Source organism: Hypanus sabinus, chromosome 21 (genome assembly GCF_030144855.1).
Source record: "Hypanus sabinus isolate sHypSab1 chromosome 21, sHypSab1.hap1, whole genome shotgun sequence".
Taxonomy (NCBI): Eukaryota; Metazoa; Chordata; class Chondrichthyes; order Myliobatiformes; family Dasyatidae; genus Hypanus; species Hypanus sabinus.
Genome location: NC_082726.1, coordinates 30,637,384 through 30,664,569, shown reverse-complemented (window position 1 = coordinate 30,664,569; position 27,186 = coordinate 30,637,384). Strand labels below are relative to the sequence as shown.

General features: G+C 38.8%; 1 protein-coding gene across 1 annotated transcript in view; it reads left to right on the top strand.

Moving 5' to 3' along the window:
* Positions 1 to 27,186, top strand: part of tm9sf3 (transmembrane 9 superfamily member 3) — a 109,324-nt gene that overhangs the window by 45,062 nt on the left and 37,076 nt on the right. Inside the window, exons 3-7 of the mRNA XM_059946226.1 lie at positions 3,861 to 3,983; positions 17,295 to 17,455; positions 20,629 to 20,706; positions 21,292 to 21,423; positions 22,363 to 22,529. Coding sequence (XP_059802209.1) covers positions 3,861 to 3,983; positions 17,295 to 17,455; positions 20,629 to 20,706; positions 21,292 to 21,423; positions 22,363 to 22,529 — 661 coding nt within the window. The remainder of the gene's footprint in view (positions 1 to 3,860; positions 3,984 to 17,294; positions 17,456 to 20,628; positions 20,707 to 21,291; positions 21,424 to 22,362; positions 22,530 to 27,186) is intronic.

Here is a 27,186-nt window from a genome sequence, read left to right as displayed (position 1 = left end):
TTTAAATTTCTCTTTCCCAGTGTAGTGTGCCTTCCTGCTTCAAAACATCCACCATTGTCCCTGTACCTAAAAAGACCAAGGTAACATGTCTGAACAACTGGCATCCAATTGCACTCACCTCAAGCAAATGCTTTGAGAGGCTGGTCAAGGACTACACGTGAAGCATGCTACCACCTACACTGGACCCTCTACAATTTGCCTACTGACACAACCGATCAACAGATGATGCAATAGCCACAGCTCTACTCACGTTCCTTACACATCTGGAGAAGAAAGATGCTTATATGAGAATGCTGTGGTGGGATTACAGATCAGTATTCAACACCATAATTCTCTCCAGGCTCGACAGGAAGCTCAGAGACCTCGATCTTCACCCTGCTTTGTGCAGTTGGATCCTGGACTTCCTGTCAGATTGCTGGCAGGTGGTAAGAGTGGGCACCCTCACTTTTGCCCCTCTGACCCTCATCACAGCTGCCCCTCAGGGCTGAGTCCTAAGCCCCCTCCTTTAAACTCTATACCCATGACTGTGTCACCACCCACAGCTCCAATGTGCTAATTAAATTTGCTGATGATACTACGTTGATTGGCCTAATCTCAAATAATAACGAGGCAGCCTACAGAGAAAAAGCCATCACCCTGACACAAAGGAACTGGTTGTGGACTACAGGAGGAATGAGTTAGGATAACCCCTATTGACATCAATGGATCTGGGGTTGAGAGGGTGAACAGCTTTAAGTGTCTCATCATATGTATCACCGAGGATCTCACGTGTACATACTGGGTGTGTGGTGAAAAAAGTGCAACAACGCCTCTTTCACCTCAGATGGTTGAAGACGTTTGGTATGGGCCTCCAAATCCTTAGCACTTACTGCAGGGACACAATTGAGAGCATCCTGACTGGCTTTATCACTGCCTGGTATGGAAACTATACTTCCCTCAATCGCAGGACTCTGCAGAGAATGGTGCGGACAGTCCAGCGCATCTGTAGATGTGAACTTCCCACTATTCAGGACATTTACAAAAACGGGTATGTAAAAAGGGCCCAAAGGATCATTAGGGACCCGAGTCACCCCAACCACAAACTTTCCCAGCTGCTACTATCCGGGAAACAGTACCACAGCATAAAAGCCAGGACTGAAAGGTTATAGGACAGCTTCTTCCATCAGGCTGATAAATTCACGCTGATACAGTTGTATTTCTATGTTATATTGACGGTCCTATTGTACATACTATTTATTACAAATTGCTGTAAATTGCACGTTGCACATATAGATAGAGACAATGTAAAGATTTTTACTCATGTATGTGAAAGATATAAGAAATAAAGTCAATTCAATTCATATTTCTACATTAAAGGAACAGTGTTGAATCACGTTCTTGTGTTATCTGGTAAAATGTTTGCTTCATAATTATCTTCCCCATCCTGTAAATATGCAACGTGATGATAGAGTGTGCCAAATTAAATATAACAATCAGCATAATCAGTAATTGAAAGAGTATTGTTAAAATAGTGGTTGAAGTTTTACAAGAGAAGGCTTTTGATTGGACATAAAGCTGACATTGAATCTCAGAGGGGTAAACTTAAAAATATAAAAGTAAAATATAGAAGCATCAACAAAATTTGAATTAATACTCAGCGAGTCAGGCAGGATCTGCAAAAAGAGAAATGGAGTTTGGATTGGATTGATATTTCAGCCAATATGAGCTAATCATCCAAAATTGAACCAGCTCCTTCCTCTCTCTTGCTCTTTCACTCTCTGTGCTTGTACACATACACACACCCCTGTGATTTAGAGATTAAGATTCCTGGAATCATTCAGCATGGAAACAGACCCTTTGACACAACTCACCCATGCCCAACCAAGTTGTCTACCTGAGCTAGTACCATTTCTCCACTTTTGGCTCATATTTCTGTAAACCTTTCTTGTCCACGTGCCTGTCTAAATGTATTTTGAATGCTATAGTTGTCCTGACCTTTATCACTTTCTCTTACAGCTCCCTTAATATACCCAGTACCTGGTGGGGGGAGGGGGGGGAACGTCCTCAGATCTCTTGTAAATCTTTCCCCTCTCACCTAAACCTATTCACTCTAGGTTTAAACTTCCCTATCCTGGGAAAATGACTGTTATCATTCACCTATGACCCTCTTGACTTTATAAACCCCTTAAGGACTCCCCTGAACCTCCTATGCTCTGTGGAAGAAAAAGTCCAACTTACCCATTATCTCGTTTATTGGTCAAGCCTTCCAGTCCCAATGCATCCTTGTAAATGTTTTCTGAACCCTTCCTATCTTTTGACATTCTTTATATATCTCAGACATTATTGCAAGTGTGATTTCACCAATCACTTCTACACCTGTAGCATGACATCTTAGCTCTTGTACTCATTGCTCTCTGCTTACTTCCCAGATGATTGTTTTAGCAGAGATGTTGCTTGTTTTATTATGCTTAAAGGAAATACAGAAATAACTTTTGTCACCTCCATAACTTCCTTAGTGGTTTCTTACAGTACTGTTTGTTTCAAAAAGTTATATTTTACATCTCAAAATTAAAGATTTTGTTAATTAATTAATGAAATTATAATAATGAATATATTTTATTTAAATAAAAATATATTAATATTGCACACTTACATTATTGTCTTTAATTTGAATTTGTTTCTTTCTGGTTTGGAGTTGAACATAGAAAATAAACCAGTACAACAAAGGAGCAGGCCCTTTGGTCCACGATGTCTGACGAATGTGATGCTGAATTAAATTAAATCTTTCTTGCCTGAACCTGACATACATACCTGTATTCCCTGCATATTTGTGTATCAATGTAGCAGCCTCTTAAACACCACTACCCCTGGCAGCGGGTTTGAGGCACCTCTGACTCTGTGTGGAAAAAATTTGCCCTGAACTATTTTAAATTTCCCTGTATCACTTTAAATGCATATATTTGAGTTTTTTCTACTCTGTAGGGGGAAAAAAATCTATCTTTAACACAACACACACAAGATGCTGGAGAATCTCTGGTCGGGCAGCATCTATGAAAATGACTAAACATTCAATGTTTTGGGCTGAGCTCCTTCACTAGGACTGGAAAAGGAAGGAGCGATGCCAGAATAAAAAGGTTGGGGGGGAGGGAAGGAAGACTAGCTAGAAGGTGATGGGTGAATCTAGGTGAGTGGGAAATGTAAAGGGCTAGAGAAGAAGGAATATGATAGGAGAGGAGAGTGGACCATGGGAGAAAGGGAAGAAGACAACATTTCAGTCTTCATGTGTCCCTTGCACAATGAATTTCCTTCCCTAATTAATTTGGCCTTTCCCTATCCTACCCCAATTTTTTATGTTGCAATAAAATCTTTCCATCAAAAGCTTTAATTAGGTTCTGGGTGTTCTTTGATATTTAATTTTTTAAAAGTTCTTTTTATAGCCCTTCGGATGTTTCCTTTTATCAACATGTTCAATGAATTGTAGGGCCTTCATTGTACTGACGTAGCAATTATATTTTGTAGCAGAAACTTATACTGTAAATGGATACTTTTTTTGGATGCAGTGCCAGTTCCAAGAAGTAAATTGATATTACTACTAATTCACTGCAGTTGTTTGATAATTATACGAAGCTTGCGTTTGGAATTGTTTGGGGGGAGTGAATGAGAAAACCTATTAAGATCTAAGATTTGTAAATCATTTATGCTCCTGTGTACAAATGATAAAAGTACAAAGCATTGGATACATTATAGAGCAATACATTATTTTTATATGTACATGTATATATTTGTATATGTATTTTTATATATACATTATAGAGCAATATAGATTTTTATATGTTATGTGTGTATGTTTGCATTACTAATTGATACATTATTTTATTTAGATGATGTCATGCAAAGTACTTACTGTGAAATTGAGCTGGATAAACAAAAGCGAGATGCCTTTATTTATGCCATAAAGAACCACTACTGGTACCAGATGTACATTGATGATTTGCCAATTTGGGGTAAGTGACTGTTAAATTATTAAATTCAGTTCAATCAGGTATGTTTGCAGAATTGTAAATTAAGTCTTATTTCTTCACTTTTTATGGGGGGGGTTGGTAAATGTGTCTCTTCTACTGTTTGCCAAAAATATCACAAAAGGAGCAGGGCAGTCAGCTTTTGTGCCTGCTGTAATGTAAAGTTAGTTTAACACCAGTCTGCTTTGGTCTCATAACAACTACCTTAGTTTTAAGGTGTTAAATTGTTTCTCCAACTCAACTGTTAGATCTGAATTTCAGTGTACAGGTGGCCCCGTTTTTCAGACGTTCAGTTTACGACAGCTTGCTGTTACGAATGTTACGTCCGTAGCCCCCTCCTTTGTGAGAATCGCCAGATCACTGTTGGGTTGAGTCAAAAGGGGGGCCCAAGACATGAGGGGGAGACATGCAGGATGTCACGTTTCTTCCCCCCCCCCCATAGCGATGTAAAGCTACGGGACATGGCCATTGTCTCTTGGAGACAGATTTGTGGATTGAGATGCTCTGCTACGTGAATGCCCTCGGGCAAAGTGGGCTGGTTGAGGGAGAGATTGCATCACCCCCAACCTGATTGACATCTATGACCCTGCGAGTCAGAATAAAAGAGGGGCTGTAGGTTCAACCCCTCAGACGCACCAGAAGAAACGTTAAGCGACCACATAACAGCAGACGGTCATCAGAAACCAAGCCACGTGCGTTCAATTCTGTGGCTGAAACCACGAAAATGGCTTTTTAGCCGCTCCCCTGACTCAACGGATTGGCATCATAAAAGACTTGGACAAGTTTTAACGCCTCTCTCTCTTAAACCCAAAACACTGCAGCCTGAACGAGCTAATGCCTTTTATATTTCCATCGGACAATACATTATCCCCTAGACAACGATAGAGTTACGTTTTATTGGTTATGATCATACCTGTGCTTTAGATGTAGTAGTGACGACGTATATTATCTATATGTTTGCATTAATCTTAATTTTGTGCCCCTTTATCAATAAATACTTTTAAAAAATAGTACCATCAGACTTCAACGGACCTCTCTATCTTTGCTGGTAAGTGATCCAGTTACGGGAATTCGTAACAAAGTTGGAGTTCTCGTCTCGAGACTTGACACCAAATTGGGAGGCCAGTGAATCGGGATTGTAAGTCCAAAACTTGGATCTGGTTACGCAGGTAGCCAGACGGGAAACCAGCAAAGATGGATGTGGGTGAATTTATAGAAAACCCAACTCTGGAGGCGCTGGAGGTGGCCTCCAAATCGGATTTGATAAAATTGGCGAAGGAGTTAAACCTCGCAGGGGTGAGGTTGTCAATGAAAAAGCGGGAGGTGTGAAGGGCAATAACTCAGTATTATATTGGGAAGAAGGTGTTTACAGATGAGGTATTGGAAAATATCCCTGAAGAGGCACCCGCTAGTGGGACTGCTCAGTTAGAGTTGGAGAAATTAAAGTTGGAACATGCAATTAAGTTAAAGCAGCTGGAGAAAGCCGAGAGAGAGAGAGAGAAGGAAAGGGCCAAGAGAGAGCAAGAGAGGGAAAGAGCCGAGAGAGAGAGAGCATGAAATGAGATTAAAACGGCTGGAGGCAGAGGAAAAAGAGAAACAGACGAAACATGACTTGGAGATGGAGAAGTTACGGCAGGAGCTATGAGCTCCAGGGTCAGACCGAGAGGAGCGGTTCAATGTTAGTTGAGAGTTGAGGCTAGTACCTCCGTTCGAGGAGACGGATGTGGATAGTTATTTCTTGCTTTTTGAAAAGGTGGCTGTGAATCAGAAGTGGCCAAGAGGTCAGTGGGTGGCGCTGTTTCAAAGTGTGTTAAAGGGGAAGGCACAAAGGCATATACGGCATTGGCCATGGAGGAGGGAGAGGAGGAGAGTTATGACAAAGTAAAGACGGCCATTCTCCGGGGTTATGAGCTAGTACCTGAGGCGTATAGACAAAAGTTTAGAAGTTTAAAGAAAGGGTGGAATCAGACGCATACCGAGTTTGCCTATGAGAAGGGTGTGCTCTTGGACTGGTGGTGCACCGCAGAGAGAGTGGGAGAAGATTATGTGCGTCTCAGGGGGTTAATTCTGATTGAGGCATTTAAAGGGTGTGTTTCGGAGGATATCCGGACGTATCTGAATGAGAAGCCGGATGAGTCCATCTCAGAATTTGCTAGGTTCGCAGATGAATATGCCCTAGCCCACAAGACAAAGTTTTTCTCAAATAAAAGTACCCAGAGAGACCGTGGGAACGATCGAGAAAGTCCGCCGGCTGAGGCAGAGGTCCCGCCGGGAGCTAGTGGTAAGGTCGAGGGGGAAAGGCCAGACGGCCAGAGATTTCCGGGCTTGACCTGTTTTAATTGTGGAAAAGTGGGACATATTGCATCGCGGTGCTTTGCTCCGAGGAAAGAAACAGGAAAGGGGAAAGCAGCAGTCCCTATCGGATGTGCCGTAGTAATGAGTAGATCAACAAGAGAGCCCCGGGTAGACAGAGTACGAGAAGGGTTGGAGACTTGTCTGTCACACGGAACAGTGTCTGTGAGGGAGGGAGACACACCAGTTCCCGTACGGGTCTGGAGAGACACGGGGGCTGAACTGTCGTTGATCAGCAGTAAGGTACTAGAGTTTGGTCGAAAGACGAGAATGGTAGCTGTAAAGGAACAGAAATGGTGCCCTTACATAAGGTCATTATGGATTGTGAGCTGGTATCTAGACCAGTTGAAATAGGGGTGCGATCGGAGTTCCCGAGGAAGAACGCGGACGTCCTTCTCGGTAATGATTTAGCAGGTGGTGAGGTTTGGGCAGCCATAACGATGGCCAGCTGACCAGTGAGTGCGGTGACCCCGCCCCTAGATTCCAAGATTTACCCTGCATGCGCGGTCACTCGCAGCCTGTCGAGAAAGACAGCTGAGAACGAGAGCAGTTTAAATTCGGCCAGTTTCGATTTGGCTGAGACGTTTCTACTGACCTTGTACCATGAGGGTTTAGAGGGTGGTAAAACGAAGAGTAGTAAAGTAAAAGAGGGTAAGGAAGCGGAGGTAGATCTGCCCTTAGCGAGGAGAAAGGTCCTAGAGGCCGGAAATAAAGATGAGGAACCGCTAGAGCAGTTAAGAGGTCCAGAGTTGGACAAGGATGATCTGTCTGGTTCGGCAGAACTGTTTGAAGAAGTTGAAAATTCTAAAGGTGTTCCCGACAGTCCTAAAGGAAAAGTATGCCATTACCTCGAAGAAGTCTGCTGGGTTGGCAGATGAGGTTGTTTCAGCCCGCGGGGTTGAGTTTATTCCGGAAGGGAGTTGCCCAGAGAGTACCTGGGAGGATCGGGGGAACTTAGAATTTGAAAAGGGTACAGGTATTGAAAGCCTGAAAGAGGCCATTGTCCCATTTGAGTGTGTCCAAGATGGGGATGCACGTACTGAACCTAGTAACGGAGCTCAGAAAAAGTCTGAGGCATTTGATTCAGTGGAACGGGACGGCCGTCCTTGTGGGTCAGATAGACTTGGTTCAGTGAAAAAAGGGTTAACCTTGGTAACAGTGGGAAGTGAGAGTTCCCAGGTGTTTGTGTTCAAAGGTGTGTTCAAAGTTAATGCAGAATTTAAGAATGGGGAGATAAGAATTATCATTGAAGGAAACGGGAAATCTGTAGTTCCCAAATCGAATGAAGAAATTTGAAGCCCTGCAGATCGCTTACAGAATAAGCTGGAATATGACACGGTCCCCCACGCTATTGTTATTCCAGCGTGTGGTGTAAAAGGGCAGAATTTGAAATGCTGCTTGAGCAAGGAAGTCGAACTGAAACCACATAGTCTGAAGGGGCCTGACGAGAGGGTTAGCCACCTGTGTAAAGTTACAGAGGTGGGTGGAAATTCAGAAGATGGGCTAAGTTTGGGACACAGTGTTGATAAAATAATTCCTATGGAACAGGCGGGCGAGGGTTTATCTCGCCACCTTACTCAAATTCCCCGGAAAAGAGGCGACGGTTAAGGGGGATGCCATTTTTAAATAGCAAAGCCGGTTGTACGGGATTTCAACAAAGCCTGTGAATAATAAAGACAACCCCCTTGGAAGCCTGCCTGTTCAGTTTGAAAACGACCGAAAGACTAGTATTTACATAAACTTTTGTAGATGCACGTAAGCTAAGAGCACACCTCCTTAGTTTTGTTGCTGGAAAAAAATAATAAAATAGGTGGTTATTAAATTGAAGTCTGAAGCTACAAGACGTTAGTACGGTACAAGATGTTAAGATATTAAAGAAAGTGACACTGAAATCGTTAACTGTTTAGATACTGAATTGAATGTATAACTGTGTAGAAAATAAAACTTTGGTGTTGTCTTCGATTCTAACCCCCTGTAAGACTCGGTATTATTTCGTTTTTTCCCGATGGTAAAAACGCGTTGAAGAAAGGGGGTGTTACGTCTGTAGCCCCCTCCTTTGTGAAAATCGCCAGATCACTGTTGGGTTGAGTCAAAAGGGAGGCCCAAGACATGAGGGGGAGACATCCAGGATGTCACGTTTCTCCCCCCTCCCATAGCGATGTAAAGCTACGGGACATGGCCATTGTCTCTTGGAGACAGATTTGTGGATTGAGATGCTCTGCTACGTGAATGCCCTCGGGCAAAGTGAGCTGGTTGAGGGAGAGATTGCATCACCCCCAACCTGATTGACATCTATGACCCTGCGAGTCAGAATAAAAGAGAGGCTGTAGAAACAACCCCTCAGACGCACCAGAAGAAATGTTAAGCAACCACGTAACAGCAGATGGTCATTGGAAAATGGCTTTTTAGCTAACAACGGGGAAACCCGCTCCCCTGACTCAACGGATTGACATCACAAAAGACTTGGGCAAGTTTAAATGCCTCCCTCTCTTAAACCCAGAACGCTGTAGCCTGAACGAGCTAATGACTTTTATATTTCCATCGGACAATACATTATCCCCTGGACAACGATAGAGTTACGTTTTATTGGTATCTACAGCATGTTTTCATCCAAATACTTAAATATATATGATAAATAGTAGTCAACCTAGTGTCGATCCCTGTAGTACATTTCTCATCACTAGTTTCCAATTTGAACAACAGCCCTTTGACTTCTTCCACCAAGTCAACTTTGTATCCAAGTAGCTAGCTCACCTTGGATTCCATGTGATCTTGCCGTCAGCCTCCTAGAACAGGGACGGCCAACCTTTTACATTCCATGCGTCAAATTTTTTCACACACGAGCTCAGATCTGCCATACAACTCTTGTATCTCCATTCAATTGTTGTAAAAATGTTATTATAGACATATTTATCATTTTTACATAATATATTGATTTAATATAAAAAACAAGATAAACATTACTTACCTTAATGAGACTTTTAGCAAATATATTTTGTCTTTTGATTTAGTCCTCTCTTAATCACATATTCTTACCATAACTCAGACCCAAGCACTAGCTTCAGTTTTCCTTCTATTTCAGTCTGATGTTGTGTTTTACAGTGTCTGTTAAGATCATGTCTTCTAATTATGTGAGAAAGTGTTTTCACAAATAATGCACAATAGTTTTCCTGACAGACCCACTATAAATAAGAACTCATTTTCCCACTGTTCATTGAATTCACGCTTACTATCACTTTCTGCTTTTCTTTTGCTCATTTTCTTTTGCACTCTAATAGGTAACTGAATGTGAAAACAAGGCTTAATTTTTGAAAAAGTACAAAACTGCAAATGTTCACAAAGGACGAACAAAGCACAACTCCGTAGTGCCAAGTGTCAATTGTAAACTGACTGGCAAAAACCTGCAACCAGCTGGTGCAGACACCTGGCGCCTCAGGATCAAACAAGTGTCAAAAGTGTATTGAACAGTTATGGAATGACTGCAGAACAAAAGTCATTCTTTCCTAGTTTGACTCATTGAACATTTTTTAATTGAAAACTGATTAATATGAAAGAAGATAACATTCACCAAAATGTGTGCATTTTGAAATAATAAAATCTCTAAAAATAATTAAGTTTTAGATTAATTCTCAGTAAAACCCATTTCTAGCTCTAAGCTGATTCAGATTCAGTTTATTGTCATTTAGAAACCACAAATGCAATGCAGTTAAAAAATGAGACAACATTCCTCCAGAATGATATCGCACAAGCACATGACAAAACAGACTACACCAGAAAATCCACATAACGTTTGGTTATCCCCAGTCCAGAGTCCGGAGAGGCTGCTGCGTATTAATATTGCGCTACCATCTTAGCGAGTTTCCCGGAAAGGAGCTCCCAACCCACCAGACAAAACAAGACCAAAAACTAAAGCTACAAGACCTGCACAAAACCACGCAGTTACAACATACAGTTACAACAGTGCAAACAATAGCATAATTTATTAAAAAAGGAAGACCATGGGCACAGTATAAATATTCCAAAGATGTTAAAAGACTATAAGTTCGAAAGAAACCACCACACAGTTTCCACAAGTCCTCAGGGTCCTTTCTAAATCTTTTTATTAATATTAGTAATATGGACAGAATACAGATGATATATTGATAAAGAAATTACCAACATACACATTCCATTACATATGAAAAAAAAACATACATAATAGTTACAATATAAATGAGTTTACCAAGACATAAGCCATAAGATATATGTATGGACATAGTAAATCTAAATATTTCATAATGTATAATATAAAAAAACAGAAAAAAGAAAGAAAAAAAAACAAAAAAAAATTATGTAATGCAAAACTAACTAATCTAATCTAATAACTATAACTAATAAGTAATATAAAAGAAAAAAAACAAAAGAGAAGGAAAAAAAAAAGTGGGCTGTTTATAATATCTCACAAAAATAAGTATTCATCAATGCCGTCACTTCCGGTCCTCTCAAAATACATAAGCTAAAAGCTGGGAAATCAAATGTACTTGGCACAGGGTCATATTACATCATATGAAAATGTTGAATAAATGGTCTCCATAACTTTTCAAATTTAATAGAAGTCTCAAAAGTACCACTTCTAATTTTTTCTAAATTTAAACATAACATAGTTTGAGAGAACCAATTAAATACAGTGGGAGAATCAATTTCTTTCCAATTCAACAATATAGATCTTCTAGCCATCAGAGTTAGAAATGCAATCATTCGACGGGCTGAAGAAGATAAATGCTGTGAATCTAACATTGGTAAACCAAAAATTGCGGTAATAGGATGAGGTTGTAAATCAATATTCAAAACCGCAGAAATAATATCAAAAATATCTTTCCAATATTTCTCCAAAAATGAACACGACCAAAACATGTGAGTTAAAGACGCAATTTCAGAATGACATCTATCACAAATAGGACTTATATGAGAGTAAAAATGAGCTAATTTATCCTTGGACATATGGGCCCTATGTACAACCTTAAATTGTATTAGTGAATGTTTGGCACATAACGATGATGTATTAACTAATTGAAGAATTCTATCCCAATTCTCACTAGAAATACTAAAACTAAGCTCTCTTTCCCAATCCTGTTTAGTCTTATAAAGGGGCTCTGAACGTATCTTCATAATTATATTGTAAAGTTTTGAAATAAGCCCTTTTTGAAAAGGGTCTAATTCAAATAAACTCTCCAAAGTATCTGAAGGCACAAAATTTGGAAACGTAGAGAGTACAGAACTTAAAAAATGTCTAATCTGTAAATAAAAAAATGAAATCTCAGCAAGTTATATCTGTTGGATAATTGTTCAAAAGACATGAAACAATTATCTAAAAATAAATCAGAAAATCTTAGTAATCCCTTAGTTTTCCAAGCTGAATAAGCTTGATCTATAATGGAAGGGTGAAAAAAACAATTAGATACAATAGGACTATTTAAAACGAATTGAGTCAACCCAAAAAATCTCCGAAATTGAAACCATATACGCAATGTATGTTTAACTATCGGGTTGTCAATTCGTTTTGGCAATTTAGAAAGAGCAAAAGGGAGAGAAGTCCCTAAAATAGAACCCAAAGCATAAGCTGATACCGATTTAGTTTCTAAACTCACCCAACAAGGGCCAAAAGATCCACCCCCATCTTTCAACCAGCATAACAAATATCTAATATTAACTGCCCAATAGTAAAATCTGAAATTAGGTAATGCTAACCCACCTTCCTTTTTTGTCTTCTGTAAATATGTTTTACCTAACCTGGGATTTTTATACTGCCATATATATGAAGAAATTTTAGAGTCAACATTAGTAAAAAAAGATTTCGGGATAAAAATTGGTATCGCTTGAAAAATATATAAAAACTTAGGTAAAATAACCATCTTAATAGCATTAATCCTACCTATTAGAGATAGAGACAAAGGTGACCACTTAGTAAACAAATCTTTAATCTGATCAATTAAGGGTAAAAAATTAAATCCAAACAAATCTTTATGGTTCTTTGTGATTTTGATCCCTAAATAAGTAAAAGAGTCATTAACTAATTTAAAGGGTAAATTTCCATAAATTGGGACCCGTTTATTTAATGGAAACAATTCACTTTTATTAAGATTTAACTTATACCCAGAAAACTCACTAAATTGAGCCAATAATGATAAAACAGCTGGAATGGATTTCTCCGGGTTAGAAATGAATAGTAATAAATCATCTGCATACAAAGATAACTTATGAATATCTGTCCCACGATTAATACCCAAAATATCCTGTGATTGTCTGATGGCAATTGCCAAAGGTTCTAAGGCAATGTTAAATAGTAATGGACTAAGAGGACATCCCTGTCTAGTGCCCCGAAATAGGCGAAAAAAGGGAGATCTTTGATTATTGGTAACCACTGAGGCTACTGGAGTATGATAAATCAATTTAATCCATGATATAAATATCGGACTAAAATTAAACTTCTCCAACACAGTAAATAAGTAAGGCCATTCAACTCTGTCAAATGCTTTCTCCGCATCTAATGAAATCACGCATTCTAAAGTATCATGTGAGGGAGTATAAACAATATTCAACAATCTCCTAATATTAAAAAAAGAATAACGATTTTTAATAAAGCCAGTTTGATCATCTGAAATAATTTTGGGTAATACCTTCTCCAATCTAGATGCCAGTAACTTAGAAAAAATCTTGGAGTCTACATTCAATAAAGATATAGGTCTATAAGAAGCACAATTAGTAGTGTCTTTATCTTTCTTCAATATTAGAGAAATGGAAGCTCTATAAAAAGATTGTGGCAAATTCCCTAATCTAATGGCCTCCTCAAAAACCTTACCTAACCAAGGGGAAAGAGTAGCGGAAAAAAATTTTAAAAATTCAGCTGTATAACCATCTGGACCCGGTGCTTTCCCAGAATTCATTGAGGAAATAGCCCCTTTAATTTCTACATCCGTAATAGGAGTATCCAATATCAAAAGATCATCAGATGATAACCTTGGAAAATTTAATTTCCCCAAAAAATCAGACATGGTATTATAATCTTGAGGAAATTCAGATTGATACAGGGAGGTATAGAAATCTTGAAATGCCTTATTTATCTCATCATGATTAACTGTCAGATTCCCATTCTGCTGACCAATCTTAGTGATTTGACATTTAACCAGAGCATTCTTCAATTGACTAGCTAACAGTTTACCAGATTTATCACTATGTATATAAAAATTAGATTTAGTTTTCATTAATTGATTTTCAATCGAGGATGTAAGTAATAAACTATGTTCCATTTGAAGTTCAACCCTTTGTTTGTAAAGCTCCTTACTAGGAGCAATCGAATATTTCTTATCAATCTCTTTAATTTTATCAACCAATAAAAGAGTTTCCATCTTGATACGTTTCCTCAAACCAACAGAATAAGAAATAATCTGTCCACGTATATAAGCTTTAAAAGTGTCCCAAAGTGTTCCGCAGGAAATATCATCTGTAGAATTAGTTGAGATGAAGAAGTCGATCTGCTCCTCCATAAATTTAATAAAGTCAGAGTCTTGCAACAAGGTAGAGTCAAATCGCCATTGTCTAGCATTAAAAGCTGTATCCGTAAATTTCATAGAAAGTAATAACGGAGCATGATCAGAGATAGCTATAATATCATAGTTACAACCGATTACCAATGGAATAAAACAAGAGTCTACAAAAAAATAATCAATTCTTGAATAAGAGTGATAAACATGTGAGAAAAAAGAAAACTCTTTGTCATTAGAATGCCGAAATCTCCAAACATCAAAAACTCCATTGTCAGTCAAAAAGGAGTTAATACAAGTGGCCGACTTATTAGGTAAAGTCTGAATAGATAAAGATTTATCCATCAGAGGATTTAAACAACAATTAAAGTCACCACCCATTATTAACTTATATTCGTTTAGATTGGGTAAAGAAGTAAATAAAGACTTAAAAAAGTCAGGACAATCCACATTTGGAGCATAAACATTAACCAAAGCAACCTTTTTATTACAAAGTAAACCCGTAATTAACAAAAATCTGCCATTCGGATCCGAAAAAATATCATGTTGAACAAATGAAATAGAGGAGTCAATAAAAATTGAAACTCCTTTTACTTTAGCATTCGAATTTGCATGATACTGTTGACCCCGCCAAAATCTAAAAAAACGAAATTTGTCCTCCCTGCTCACATGAGTTTCTTGTACAAAAATGATATGAGCATTAAGTCTTTGGAATACTTTGAAAATCTTCTTTCGTTTAATTGGATGATTTAAACCATTAGTATTCCAAGACACAAAATTAATGGTCTGAGCCATAATTCTATAATCAACCCTTTGGTATAGAAAGGGTTAACCAACTTATAAACTCATGCACCCGGAAGAGGAACAAAAGTAGTGAGAAGACCCGGAAGTGACGACAACACAGACATATTTGAAGTTCAAAAACAGCCCGAATAAAAAAACTAACACAAACTGGTACAAAAAAAATAGAATTAGAAAACAGACCATCCCCCCACCCCCCGAGAAAAAGAGAAAAAGCCAAAATATGACTTAAAAAGAGAAAAAGTAAGACTAATCCTACCCCCATGTCAGCTGAAGAACACTCCATATAAAAAGGATATATATAAAAGAATCACCCCGACTTTAAAAATAAAATCGCTATAATAAAAACCATATTTCTAAGTATAGTTAGTTGTAAAAAGAATAAAAATATAATCACTAAAAACAATTATAACTCGGGCTCTGGCCCAGACAAAACAAAAAATATTTAAACTGAGATAAGCGATGCCTTGTCTAGAAGAAACACGAAAAATATAAACATAATGCCATCTTAAGCAAAACCAAAAATCTTTTCCAAAAAACCACCATCTTAATCAAGGAAAAATTTACCTTCAAAGAATTAAAAATATACCTTCGAAGGAACAAAGTTAATAGACAAGTATGTAGTTAAATGATTAAAGTGTATAAGGCAAAACAATTAACATGACGCAAACACACTTTAACTTGAGTATAAAGTGTAGGATGAACCTACACCAATAACCAGATTATAATTCTGGTTTAAGAGATCGAGAACCATCTTATACGATCAGAATCATTCATTTATTAAAGACTGGTGTCTGTAGCAGTAGGGAAGTTCTCCTCCAGATATTTTCTCACTTCTGAAGTTGAAAGGAAAACTTGTCGTGGAGCATTCGACGGAGAAATTCGAAGCTTCGCAGGGTATAGAAGCGCAGGTTTCAGATTTTTCTCATAACATTCAGCCATCAACGGTTTAAAAAGAAGCCTTCTTTTTAAAAGATCTGAACTAAAATCTTCGATCAGGCGGAAGGAAAAATCTTTGATTTTAATCATTCCTAGTCGACGAGCTGCTCTTATAACTTGTTCTTTGTCATGTACATAATGGAACCGGACAATTATCACCGAAGGTTTGTCTGTAACACTCGGTGATCGACGCCGAATTCTATGTGCCCGATCCAATAAAGGGGGGTTATTCGGGAAAATTGTCGGAAACGCTTCTTTTAAAAGTTGAGCAAAATATTTCGAAGGGTCATCTTTTTCTATGCCGTCTGGAAGACCAAGAAGTATACGTATGTTCTGTCTTCTGAAGCGATTCTCAAAATCGTCACTCTTGGCTTTAAGGGCTTCCATCAGCTTAATGGTCGAAATTAAATCCTGTTGCAGTTTTCCAATAGTCAAATCTCGCTTCCGAGCTTCTTCTTGCAGAGACGCAATAAGAGCTTGTTGCTGTTTAATTACTAAATCCGTCTTAACCATGTACTCTTGAAAAGCCTTTATATCTTCTTTAAAAAATTGTTGTAGTTCAGCAAATTTTTGATTCAAAACCTCCATAAACAATTCAAAAGTTAATGGTGTTTGTTGTGTCGGAGCCTGCTTTTTTCCGTTACCGTTCGGATTACGTCTGGGATCCCGTCCCTTAGCCCTGAGAGACATTTCTGTTTGCATATCATCAAAAGTTCACAACAAACGCTTGGCAGTAAATCCAAAAAAAAAGAATAAAGAAACTTTCGGTATAGGTAAAAATAAGCTGAATAAGGGTGATCAAAGGTTAAAAAAAATAAAAGTTATGGAGCGAATCCAAAACGGTACTCACTCCATGAGCGTCTCCAGCTGACTCCCTAAGTCCTCAGGGTCCTGATAAACTCGTCATCCTACACAGGCGGCAGAAAGGAATACCCCCGCTGTGGACTTCCACGGCGCTGCTGGACTCAGCCTCGCAGACGCAGCACACTATGAAAGCTCCGTTGAACCCAGCCTCGCAGACACGGCACACAGTGAAAGCGCCCCGACCGCAGCGGACTCTGAGTCCGTCGAACCTCCGAGCCTCCGACCATCCCCTCCAGCACAGTTTCTCTGAGCACCATCCTCTGCCGAGCGTATTAAGATGCCCCCGCCAACGGCCGCCGGCAACGTGTCCCCGAGGACCGGGGGTCTGTTATTGAATTCCTGTTACTGATTTTTTTTCTACAAATCGGTTTTTGGTTAATTTTTGTATGAGTAGGCTTACTTTTTTATTATTATTACTGGGGTGCAGTGCACCACTTCTAGCACATGCGCCATAGGCTGGCCATCCTTGTCCTAGGAGGGCAAAGATAACAAGCATATGGGGAAACCTAACTTTTCAGGTTCTCCTCCCAAGTAGCACATCATCCTGGTAGAAACGCCGCCTCCCTGCAGTGCATTTATTTCATGACTGCCTGTACATATGCATTAATGAAGCACAGACTTAGTAATTTTTGATCTGGATGGCACATTGTGAGATTCATTTACTCATTACGTCATGTGCAGTGTATTTGTATATATACAGTTGTTTTTGGAAACCATGTTACAATTAGGTAAATCAATATTCAACAAATTAACTATTTACAAAGAGAAATGGAAATGCTTTTTAACTGGCAAGGTCCGATGCATGTTTTTGTTTATGCAGGGATTGTAGGTGAAGCAGATGAAAATGGAGAAGATCATTACCTCTGGACCTACAAAAAACTTGAGATCGGTTACAATGGCAATCGAATTGTAGATGTCAACTTAACCAGTGAAGGAAAGGTCAAGTTGGTAGCTAATACAAAAATTCCAATGTCTTATTCGGTGAGTACAATTTTTTAAAAATCCTGAGTTTTCGCATTACTAGAAAAAATGTTGCTGAGAATGCAACTAGTGTTAATTTTGGGCTTTTCTTACATATTATGGGTTGCAGGATTGAGGTACATATTTACCAAAGGTGGTGTAAGGCATCCCTTCCCCTTCCCTCTGCTAGCTTGCAGGTCACACAAGGTGTAGTATTCACTTAGCACCCCCCACTGTTTTCTGGGATTCTTGGCACGTTTCTGTATTTGAGGTAACTACACTATCTTATTTGTATTTTGCTCATTTTAAAGTAATATCTAATTCCATTTAATAAAAATGTTGATTGGATATTTTACCACCCTTTGTGCAAAAATTCTTTTACAACCTTGTGCTTCTGATTACTTCTGTGTCTGCTGTCACTGTATAAAAGCAAGTGCAAAACATGTTGCAGAGCCTTTGGTTAGTAATGTAAAAACAGAATTAATATATCCCATTCCCTTCCCCTTCCTTTGTGTTGTAACCTGTAGTTTCTAATGGCCAATCTTGTTGTTTTTAGACATGTAATTTGTGAATGTGCTTGGACATCATGTAAAAGAAAATTTGCTTAACTTCAACAACAGTTGTTTGAAGTCATGAGAACTTGAGGTCTCCATTTGTCACTTTAAAATATCTTCTTTGTGCTTAGTTAATTGTTTCAGCTTGCTGAATTTAAGATTACACTAAAATTAGTTTTTTGTGAGCAGAATACAAGTAGCTTTTACTGGATGAGCAAACTAGCGGTTCACCATTGAAGATTTAAAAGTTGCAAGAAAAAGTTTGTGAACCCCTTGCAATTACCTGGCTTTCTACAGTAATGACTCCTAAAATATTGTCTGATTTTTATCTAAGTCACAGTAATAGGCTACCACAATCTGCCTGAACTAATAACATACAAGCAATTGTATTTTTCTTGGCTTTATTGAGCACATTCTTTAATCATTCACAGTCCAGGCTGGAAAAAGGAGGTAAACCCTTGTATTTAATAACTGGTAGAATCTCCTTTAGCAGCAATAACCTCCACCAAACATTTCCTGTAGCCGCTGACTTGCACAATGGCGTGGAGGAATTTTAGACCATTCCTCCATAGAAAACAGCCCCATAGCATGATGCTCCTTCCACCATGCTTCACTTCAGTTGGGATGAAGTTTTAATGTTTGTGTCCTTCCATGAACACCATCCTACTCAGTTTTTTTCTTATAGTGGACACTTTAGCAAATTCTACAGTTTTCTGCAGGCCTTTTGTTTTTACACTTGGGTTCTTTTCCCCCTTCTTGAGCTTTGTGCATTGCACTCTTGGTGTGATGTTTGCAGGGCGCCCACTCCTAGGGAGAGTAGCAACCATACTGAGTTTCCTCCATTTGGAGACTATTTCTCTCACTGTGGACTGATGAGCACTCAGGTCTTTAGAAATGCTTTTGTAGCCTTTTCCAGTTTAATGCATCTCTACTATTTTTCTTCTAAGGTCCTCTGAAAGTTGTTTTGATCAAGGCATGGTGCATCGAAGCAGATCTTTCTTGAGAAGAGCAGGCTCTGTCAGTGACCTGACTTTGTGTGTCTTTTTTTATAGAGAAGTGCACCTCTACAACCCACACCTCCAATTCATCTCATTGATTGGAACACCTGACTCAAAATAGCTTTTGTGGAAGGCATTACCCCAACAGTTCACATACTTTTTTGAACCTTGACTGTGATTGTTTAAGTGGTGTACTCAGTGTTGACAAGAAGTATAATTAGGCAGATTTTGTTTGCCTATTACTGTGACAGATGAAAATTAGACTATGTTTTATGAGTAATTATTGCAGAAAACTAGGTAAATACAAAGGGTTCACTAAGTTTTTGTTCTTGCAGCTGTAGCTATTACTTGGTAAGTAAGCTAGCAGTTCACCATTTCAGATTTAAAAATTCACTAGAACACTTTAGTAATGGGGTTTCCACCCAGACTTTCTGTGTGGATTTCAGGCCACGCTATTAATTATCATTAAAGTGGCCTAGCAAGACTATTGAACAGTACTGAATGGGAACAGATTCTTCAACCCATGATGCCAGTCCAAACTATCCTATCTGCCGGCATGTGGTCTGTATTCCTCCATTACCTATCTGTTCATGTGCCCGAATAATTTACTCTTAGACTTTGCTCTTTTGTCTGGTTCCACCACTTCACTTGGCATTGTGTTCAAGGCACCTATCAATCTGTGTATAATAAAAAACTTGCATCATGAATCATCTTTAAACTTTCCCCTTTCATCTTAAAGCTATTCCCTTTAGTATTTGACATTTCCACCATGGGAAGAAGACTGTTTACCCTATCTATCTTCTTCAACCCATTGCACCTACAGGAGCATAAGCCACTGACACTAGCTCCTCAGAGTCCTCAGTTCCAGGACATTCTTTCACATTGTTTATAGGAGTAGCCCAGCTTCTTTGTATATACTTCCTCTCCCAGGTCTTTGGAGATTTTGTTGGCGATTTTGTTGCACTGGGTGTTTGCAGGATAGGGTTGCTGTCCCCATGCCCAACCTGCCTCCTTTTGCAGCCAGGCTTGGGACCATCTGTGATGGAGTTCTACCCTATCTATGCCTCATAATATTTTATGCTTTGAATACATCTGCAAACGCTCAAGTGTTCACTTAAGAATGGTAATAAATGAAGCTTTATTAACAACCATAGAGCAGAAGTGGAAAAAGAAACTAGATCATGAGTTTATATTGAATAAATTTCCATCTCAAGATGGTTTGAAGGATATATTTTACATAGTGATTTTAAATTGGAATCTTGGTTTACATGATTGGTGGAAGCAGTCAGTCAGATTATTGATTGCTACAAGAAAATAATTTGCAGGGCAACAGGGAATGATGGTACAATAAAATATTTTAATAGTACTTTGGGCAGGTGGATGCTGTAACTAATGTAATCACCATTATGTTTTCCTTGGCTCAAATGCCCATCCATGTTCATGATAAGAAAGATAAATTACTTAATCATTGTAAGATTGATAGCAGTATTTTAGATCTTAACATAAATGACATGGAATTCTATGCACAAATGTTTCAGACATAATACAAATTGTGAAGATGAGTCCCTATTAAACATATCTCTGCCAAGTTCATCTTGTGTGTTGTGTACTGTTTTAAACTTTTTTTCCTGCTTTTGTTTAGATGAAATGGAAGAAATCTGATGTGAAGTTTGAAGACCGATTTGATAAATATCTTGATCCATCCTTTTTTCAACACAGGGTATGTTGCATTTGCAAGTTACTATTTTCACTTTTTCCTCCAGTTTATTTTTTTCTCTCTGTCCTTGAATCATTGTAGTATAAGCTTCACTATTTCATCGAAATGCTTATTTTGAATCTGGGTAAATAACATTCTGAAGTCCAGGATGCAGGCTGTTGCTTTAAGTGCTAGTTTTGCTGTAAGTTTGTCCATGGAAATTTGTTTTAAGATAGTAGAACTTAGAAGATTAAAAAGATAAAGAATATTTTGTCACGTAAATTGAAACACAGTGAAATATGTTGTTTGCTTCAACGACTAGCATATCCAAGGATTGGACTAACACATCCAAGGGCAGCGCACAAGTGTTTCCATGTATCTGGTGCCATAATCGCATGCCCACAAGTCACTAATTTTAACTAATTGGAATGCGGGAGGATATGCGGTCACAGAGAGAGCGTACAAACTTTTTAGACAGCCCAGGAATTGAACTCCCAATTGGTCAGCACTGCCGCTGTAAAGTGTTGCCCTAACGCTATGCTCCTGTACTGTGTTCTGTAAACAAGATAAATATTTTAAGTCAGAAAATATATTTTTCTGTATTGACAGATTCACTGGTTTTCTATCTTCAATTCCTTCATGATGGTTATTTTCTTGGTTGGATTGGTTTCCATGATTTTAATGCGTACATTGCGAAAGGATTATGCTCGGTACAGTAAGGAAGAAGAAATGGATGATATGGTAAGGATAACTCTTCAGATAAAGATTATTTTGTCAATGGTAGCTATTTCTTCTCTACTTGTGGGAACTTGCTTTATTTTATTCATACTCTTCATGTTTTCAAAAATATTTTATCAGTTCTACTTGTAATCATCTAAATTCCAAGGAAATCAATCACAGCTTTTGCACTCTATCCACATAAATAAATCTGCACTCCCCCACCAGTCTTTGAATTTATTTTGTTACATTTCTTTGGCACCCTGCCACATCTTTCTAAAAGTGTGGTACCCAGAAATAAACATGTGAACCGAAAATGTAGAGATGTTGGTAATTCAGCTATCTTTCCTGCATTATCTTCATAGCCTTAGATTCCCTTAAGATCTTACAGATTTGTGTTGCAAATTAATTCAGCAACTGAACATCCTCAGCCACCTTGAGACAATGATTTAGTTGTAGCCAAATCAATGATTATAAAGATCCTGTATTCATGAATCACAAGATTCTGCATGCTTATTGTGTAACCCCTTATATCCCAATTATTATCATTAATCTGCTACCACCCTACACACCCCCATCACGGTCTGCACTTCCCAATTACCATGTTAAATATAAACGGTCTTACAAATCTACCTTTGCATTATTTCTCCCGCTTGCCCCCACTGAAGAAATCCTGTAGAACTCCAATACTGATCACTACTCTGATGGAAAGAAGGGTGGATATGCCACAGCATACCTGAAGATCCTTTTGTTGGAGTCTTCTGTGATGTCAATAACCTTTCAGTTTAAGTGTTTAAAGTTTATACAGTGTAGGTCTAAAGCATTCATATAATGCAGCCCATCCAAAATAGCAAAAATATTGATTGTAATTGTACTGGCTAGAATTTAATGATAGTTCTTTTTATATGATTGCTAGGCACTCATTTTGGAAATTAACCCTTATTAAAAATTATGTTTTAACAGGACAGAGATCTGGGAGATGAATATGGATGGAAACAAGTTCATGGGGACGTATTCAGGCCGTCTAGTCATCCATTAGTATTTTCATCACTGATAGGGTCTGGTTGCCAGATTTTTTTTGTGTCCCTTATCGTCATCATTGTGGCAATGATAGAAGACTTGTACACAGAGTAAGTACATATATTGCATTATTGGTCAGTTCATTTTAAAGTGGTTTGAACAGTAAGCATTTTGACAAAAATCTTTTATACATCGTTCTTTTTGTGCTGAGAAATAGGAGCTTTAATTGTATACTTGGAACACAACAGCTGACTTTGACAAGTCTAAATCTCATTTGGTGGGTTTCTTACTGCCTTGTGGGTGTTTATACTTCCCAAGTAAGAGGCTCCCTGTTTATGCTGACTATCAAGGTCAAATTGCTAATGGCTTATACTGGGTATGAGGCAGAGGGTGGTGGTAGATGGAGCATGTTCTGCCTGGAAGTTGGCGACTACTGCAGGGATCTATCCTGTGACTCCTGCTCTTCGTGATTTTTTTATAAGTGACTTGGATAAAAAAGTAGAGGATGGGTTCATAAATTTGCAGATGACATGAAGGTTGGAGATGTTGTTAATAGTGTAGAAGGTTTTCATAGTTTACAGTGGGTTAGAGACAGGATGCAGAGTTGACTAGAGAAGCAGGAGATGGAGTTCAGACCAGAAAAATATGAAGTGAAATGCTTTTGAAGATCAAACTTGAAGGCAAGGTTAGTAGCAGGATTCTTAGCAGTGTGCAGGAACAGTGATATTGACTCCCAAGTCCACAGACCCTCAAAGTTACCAGATAAGTTGATCGGGTGGTTAAGAAGGCTTATGATGTGCTGGCCTTCATTAGTTGAGGGGGCGGGGGAATTAAGTTTAAGAGCCACGAGGTGATGTTGCAGCTCTATAAAACTGGTTAGACCTGACTTGGAGTATTGTGTTCAGTTCTACCTGCTTTGTTATAGGAAGGATGTGAAAGCTTCAGAGATGGTGCAAAGGAGATATACCAGGATGCTGCCTGGATTAGAGAACATTTCTTATGAGGAAAGATTTAGTAAATTAGGGTTTTTCTTTTTGAAGCAAAGAAAGATGAGTGGCAACTTGATAAAGGTGTATAAGATTTTAAGAGGCATAGATAGAGTAGACAGCCATTATCTTTTTCCCACGGAGGCAGTGGGAAATTCCAGAGGACAACCATTTAAGTTGAAAGGAGAAAAGTGCAGGGTAGATGTCAGAAATAGTTTTTTTTAAACACAGTGTGGTGAGTGCCTGGAGCTCACTGCTTGGGGATTGTGGTAGAGGCAGATACAAAAGGAACAATTTAAAGACTCTAGATGGCACATGGTTGTATTAAGGGACTTCTCATCAAGATGACACCAACGTATAGTGCTCCTTCAGTTGACATCTTCCAGAGAGCTCACAAAAATGTATTTTTTTTACTTCTTTTACATCTACTTTTCACTTTGAATGTGTTTCTGGGACTGTAAGAGCCTGCAATTTACAGTTTGAAGATCTCTTGAGTGATCCAGCACTTGCTGTCTCTGAGAAGATTCCGGGAAGCAAGCATGTACTCAGACGGCCTCGATGTGAAGAAACTTCGAGACAGGGTGTGAGCCGATATTTGACTGTTTTGCTGGTTAAAGTGCCCATAAATCACTGATTAAAGTGTCGAGGAAGATTGAAACATTGAGGTAAATGCAGAAGGTGAGCGAGAGCTCAGCACTGACTGCCTTTCTTTTGATTGCTGCCGGAGAAGGAATCTGTGAGTGGCCTATTGCTGTGTGGTTCACTGTGGCAGACAGGTAAGCTCTCTGCCTCATGTGGCGTCCCTCTCTTTGGAAGAGTGTTAGTGATATCGTAGGATGGTATCGTGGTTCTGTGTTTATAAATTGCACTTTTACATTTTTGGACTGAGGACTTTTTCAGACAGTTTTTATACTATGTTTTTTTTATTGCTCATTCCTTTTCTGTTTTCTCCCTTTGCTGTGCAAGGGGAGAGTGTGTGTTGATGTGTTCTGCTGTGTTCTTTTTGTGCGGTGGATGGGTTTTTTGGTGGTCGGTGTTCCTTTTCCTTTGTGTGGGGAGAGGGGTTTTTGGAGTTGATGAACAGGTTGCTGTTTTTTTGAGGGATTGTTAAGTTTGATGTTTCACTCTGAACAAGTCTGTTTCGTGGCTATCTGGAGAAGACAAATTTCAGAGTTGTATGAATACATGCTTTGATAATAAAAGAACCTTTAAACAATGGAGGGTTATGAACTGCGTGGAAGGAAGTGGTTAGATTGATCATGGAGTAGGTCTCATATTGTGTTATACTATATTCTATAGTAACCAATGATGGTTGAGTAAGCCTGTGTTCACATTATTCGTACTACTTACCTGAAACTGGAGGAAAAGTATTTGCGTTTGAATGTTGCTCACAGCTTTATCTGACTTCCTGCCACACCTTGCTGAGCTTCTGAGCTGACTGGTATTAGCTTCAGTAGCTTCACAATAGCTGATAGGAAAATACATCTTTATCCACTTTTATAATCTCCCAATGACTCATTTGTTACCTTACTGCTATAAAATTTGTGATCTTCATTTTATTCTATGTAAAGTAGGCTGCTTCTCAAACTAGGCTGCGTAACTGCCAAGTTGAACTTGTTCTAAGTAATTTTCAAGTATCCTCTTTTGGCAGTCATTGATATGGATATAAAGTTGAAATTGTATAGTACCTGGGCATACAGCCACACCTTATTTTAGATTTCGTTTCCACATGCACAAAGAGTGTTCCATTGTTCCATGTGGTGTAGGGAAAAAGGCATAAAACATAACATTTGAGGGTGAATGTTTGAAGACCTGATTTGTATTGAGGTCAGGATAAATGTCATTGGAGGGGGGAAAATGAAGTGATCAGGGATGAAAAAGTATGACCTGAAGGGAAAGCTATGGAAATGGATTTGTAGTGTGTCCTTATTTAGCTACATTATGATTAGTCAAAAATGTGTGCAATATTTTATAGAAACATAGAAAACCTACAGCACAATACAGGCCCTTTGGCCCACAAAGTTGTGCTGCACATGTCCCTACCTTAGAAATTACTAGGCTTACCCATAGCCCTCTCTTTTTCTAAGCTCCGTGTACCTATCCAAAAGTCTCTTAAAAGACCCTATCATATCTGCCGCCAGCACAGTTTCTGGCAGCCCAGGAATGGTAGGAATGCTGCTGTATTTGAAAAGAACCTCATAATTTCAAAATAATTTTAAGCGACTGGCCTTTAAACTTCCCTCTGGCCCAGGTTTGCATAGAAACCAACTTGTATGTTGTGATGGTATTGGGTTTGCTGACCACCAAGTTCTAAATTCAAATGAAGATCTTAAGACCTACTCAATATAGATAGCTAAAAGGGATGTTATACTGTAACTACCTAATCTTTAAAGAGTAGTTCTTTTTCCTGTCAATCATCCAAGATGAGCTTGCTGCCAATACCTGCTATTTAAGCAGTGCCCCCCCAACAATGAGGAGATAGTACTAGCTAACAAAGTAGTTCAAACACAGTTCATTTATTTTCAGTGATACGCAGTTAAATAGTTAAATCCAAACAAAATTCTTAAAATGCATTTAAAACTCCTAAAACTCGATTGTTCAAAACAAGGTACGATTCCTACAAGCCAAAAAAACATACCCATGAGCTGTAGGTGAATCAGTCGTCCATCACAGATGTCAAAGGCAGAGGTCTGGATTCTAGTATTTTTGTAATTTTTCTTGATGTTCTTTAACTATTCTGAATAAGTCTGAAATGGTGTCTACATTTTTCTCCTTTCTCTGCCACTTGGGTGATTTCATGTGTGATATTTTTTCAGATACCTTTTAACACAGTGATCTAAAAGTTTATGGAGACAAGAGATTCCAGGTGCCCACAATTAATGCTCTGAAGCTGACTCTTTGAGCGCACAAACTTTCTAACTTGTACCTCCTTGTGGAACTGGACCCCTCAATTTCCACACTTGCAGACCCCATTCAGATTGGATTATTAACACCCCATCCTCAATCACCATCAGCATAGGTGCATCACAAGGCTGTGTGCTTAGCCCACTGCTCTACTCTGTACTCATGACTGTGAGCACAGTTTCATTACCATTTTTAAGTATGCTGACAACACCACTGTTGTTGGCTGTTTCAATATAGTGTTGAATCAGCATATAGGAGGGAGATTGAAAATCTGGCTGAGTAGTGCCACAACAACAACCTTTCAGTATCAGCAAGACCAAGGAACTGATTATTGACTTCAGGAGGAGAAACAGAGGTCCATGAGCCAGTCCTCAACGGGGGATCAGAGGTGGAATGGATCAGCAACTTTAAATTTCTTGGTGTTATCAGTTCATAGGATCAATCGTGGATCCAACAAGTAAGTACAATTACAAAGAAAGCACAGCAGTATCTCTACTTCCATAGAAGTTTGTGAATAGTTTGCTTATCCAAAGCTTTGACAAACTTAGAGATGTGTGGTGGAGAGAATATTGACTGATTGCATCACAGCCTTGTATGGAAACGCCAATACCCTTGAATGGAAGAGCCTACAAAAGGTAGTGGATACAGCCCAGTCCATCCCAGATAAAGCTCTGTCCATCCGTGAGTACATCTACACTGAGTATTGTCATGGGAAAGCAGGATCCATCATCAAGCATCACCCACCATTCAGGCCATGCAGTCTTCTTACTGCTACCATTAGCAAAGAGGTACAGGAAGGACCCTCACCACCAGGTTCAGGAACAGTTATTACTCCTTCAACCATTGGCCTCTTGAACCAGAGGGGATAACTTCACTC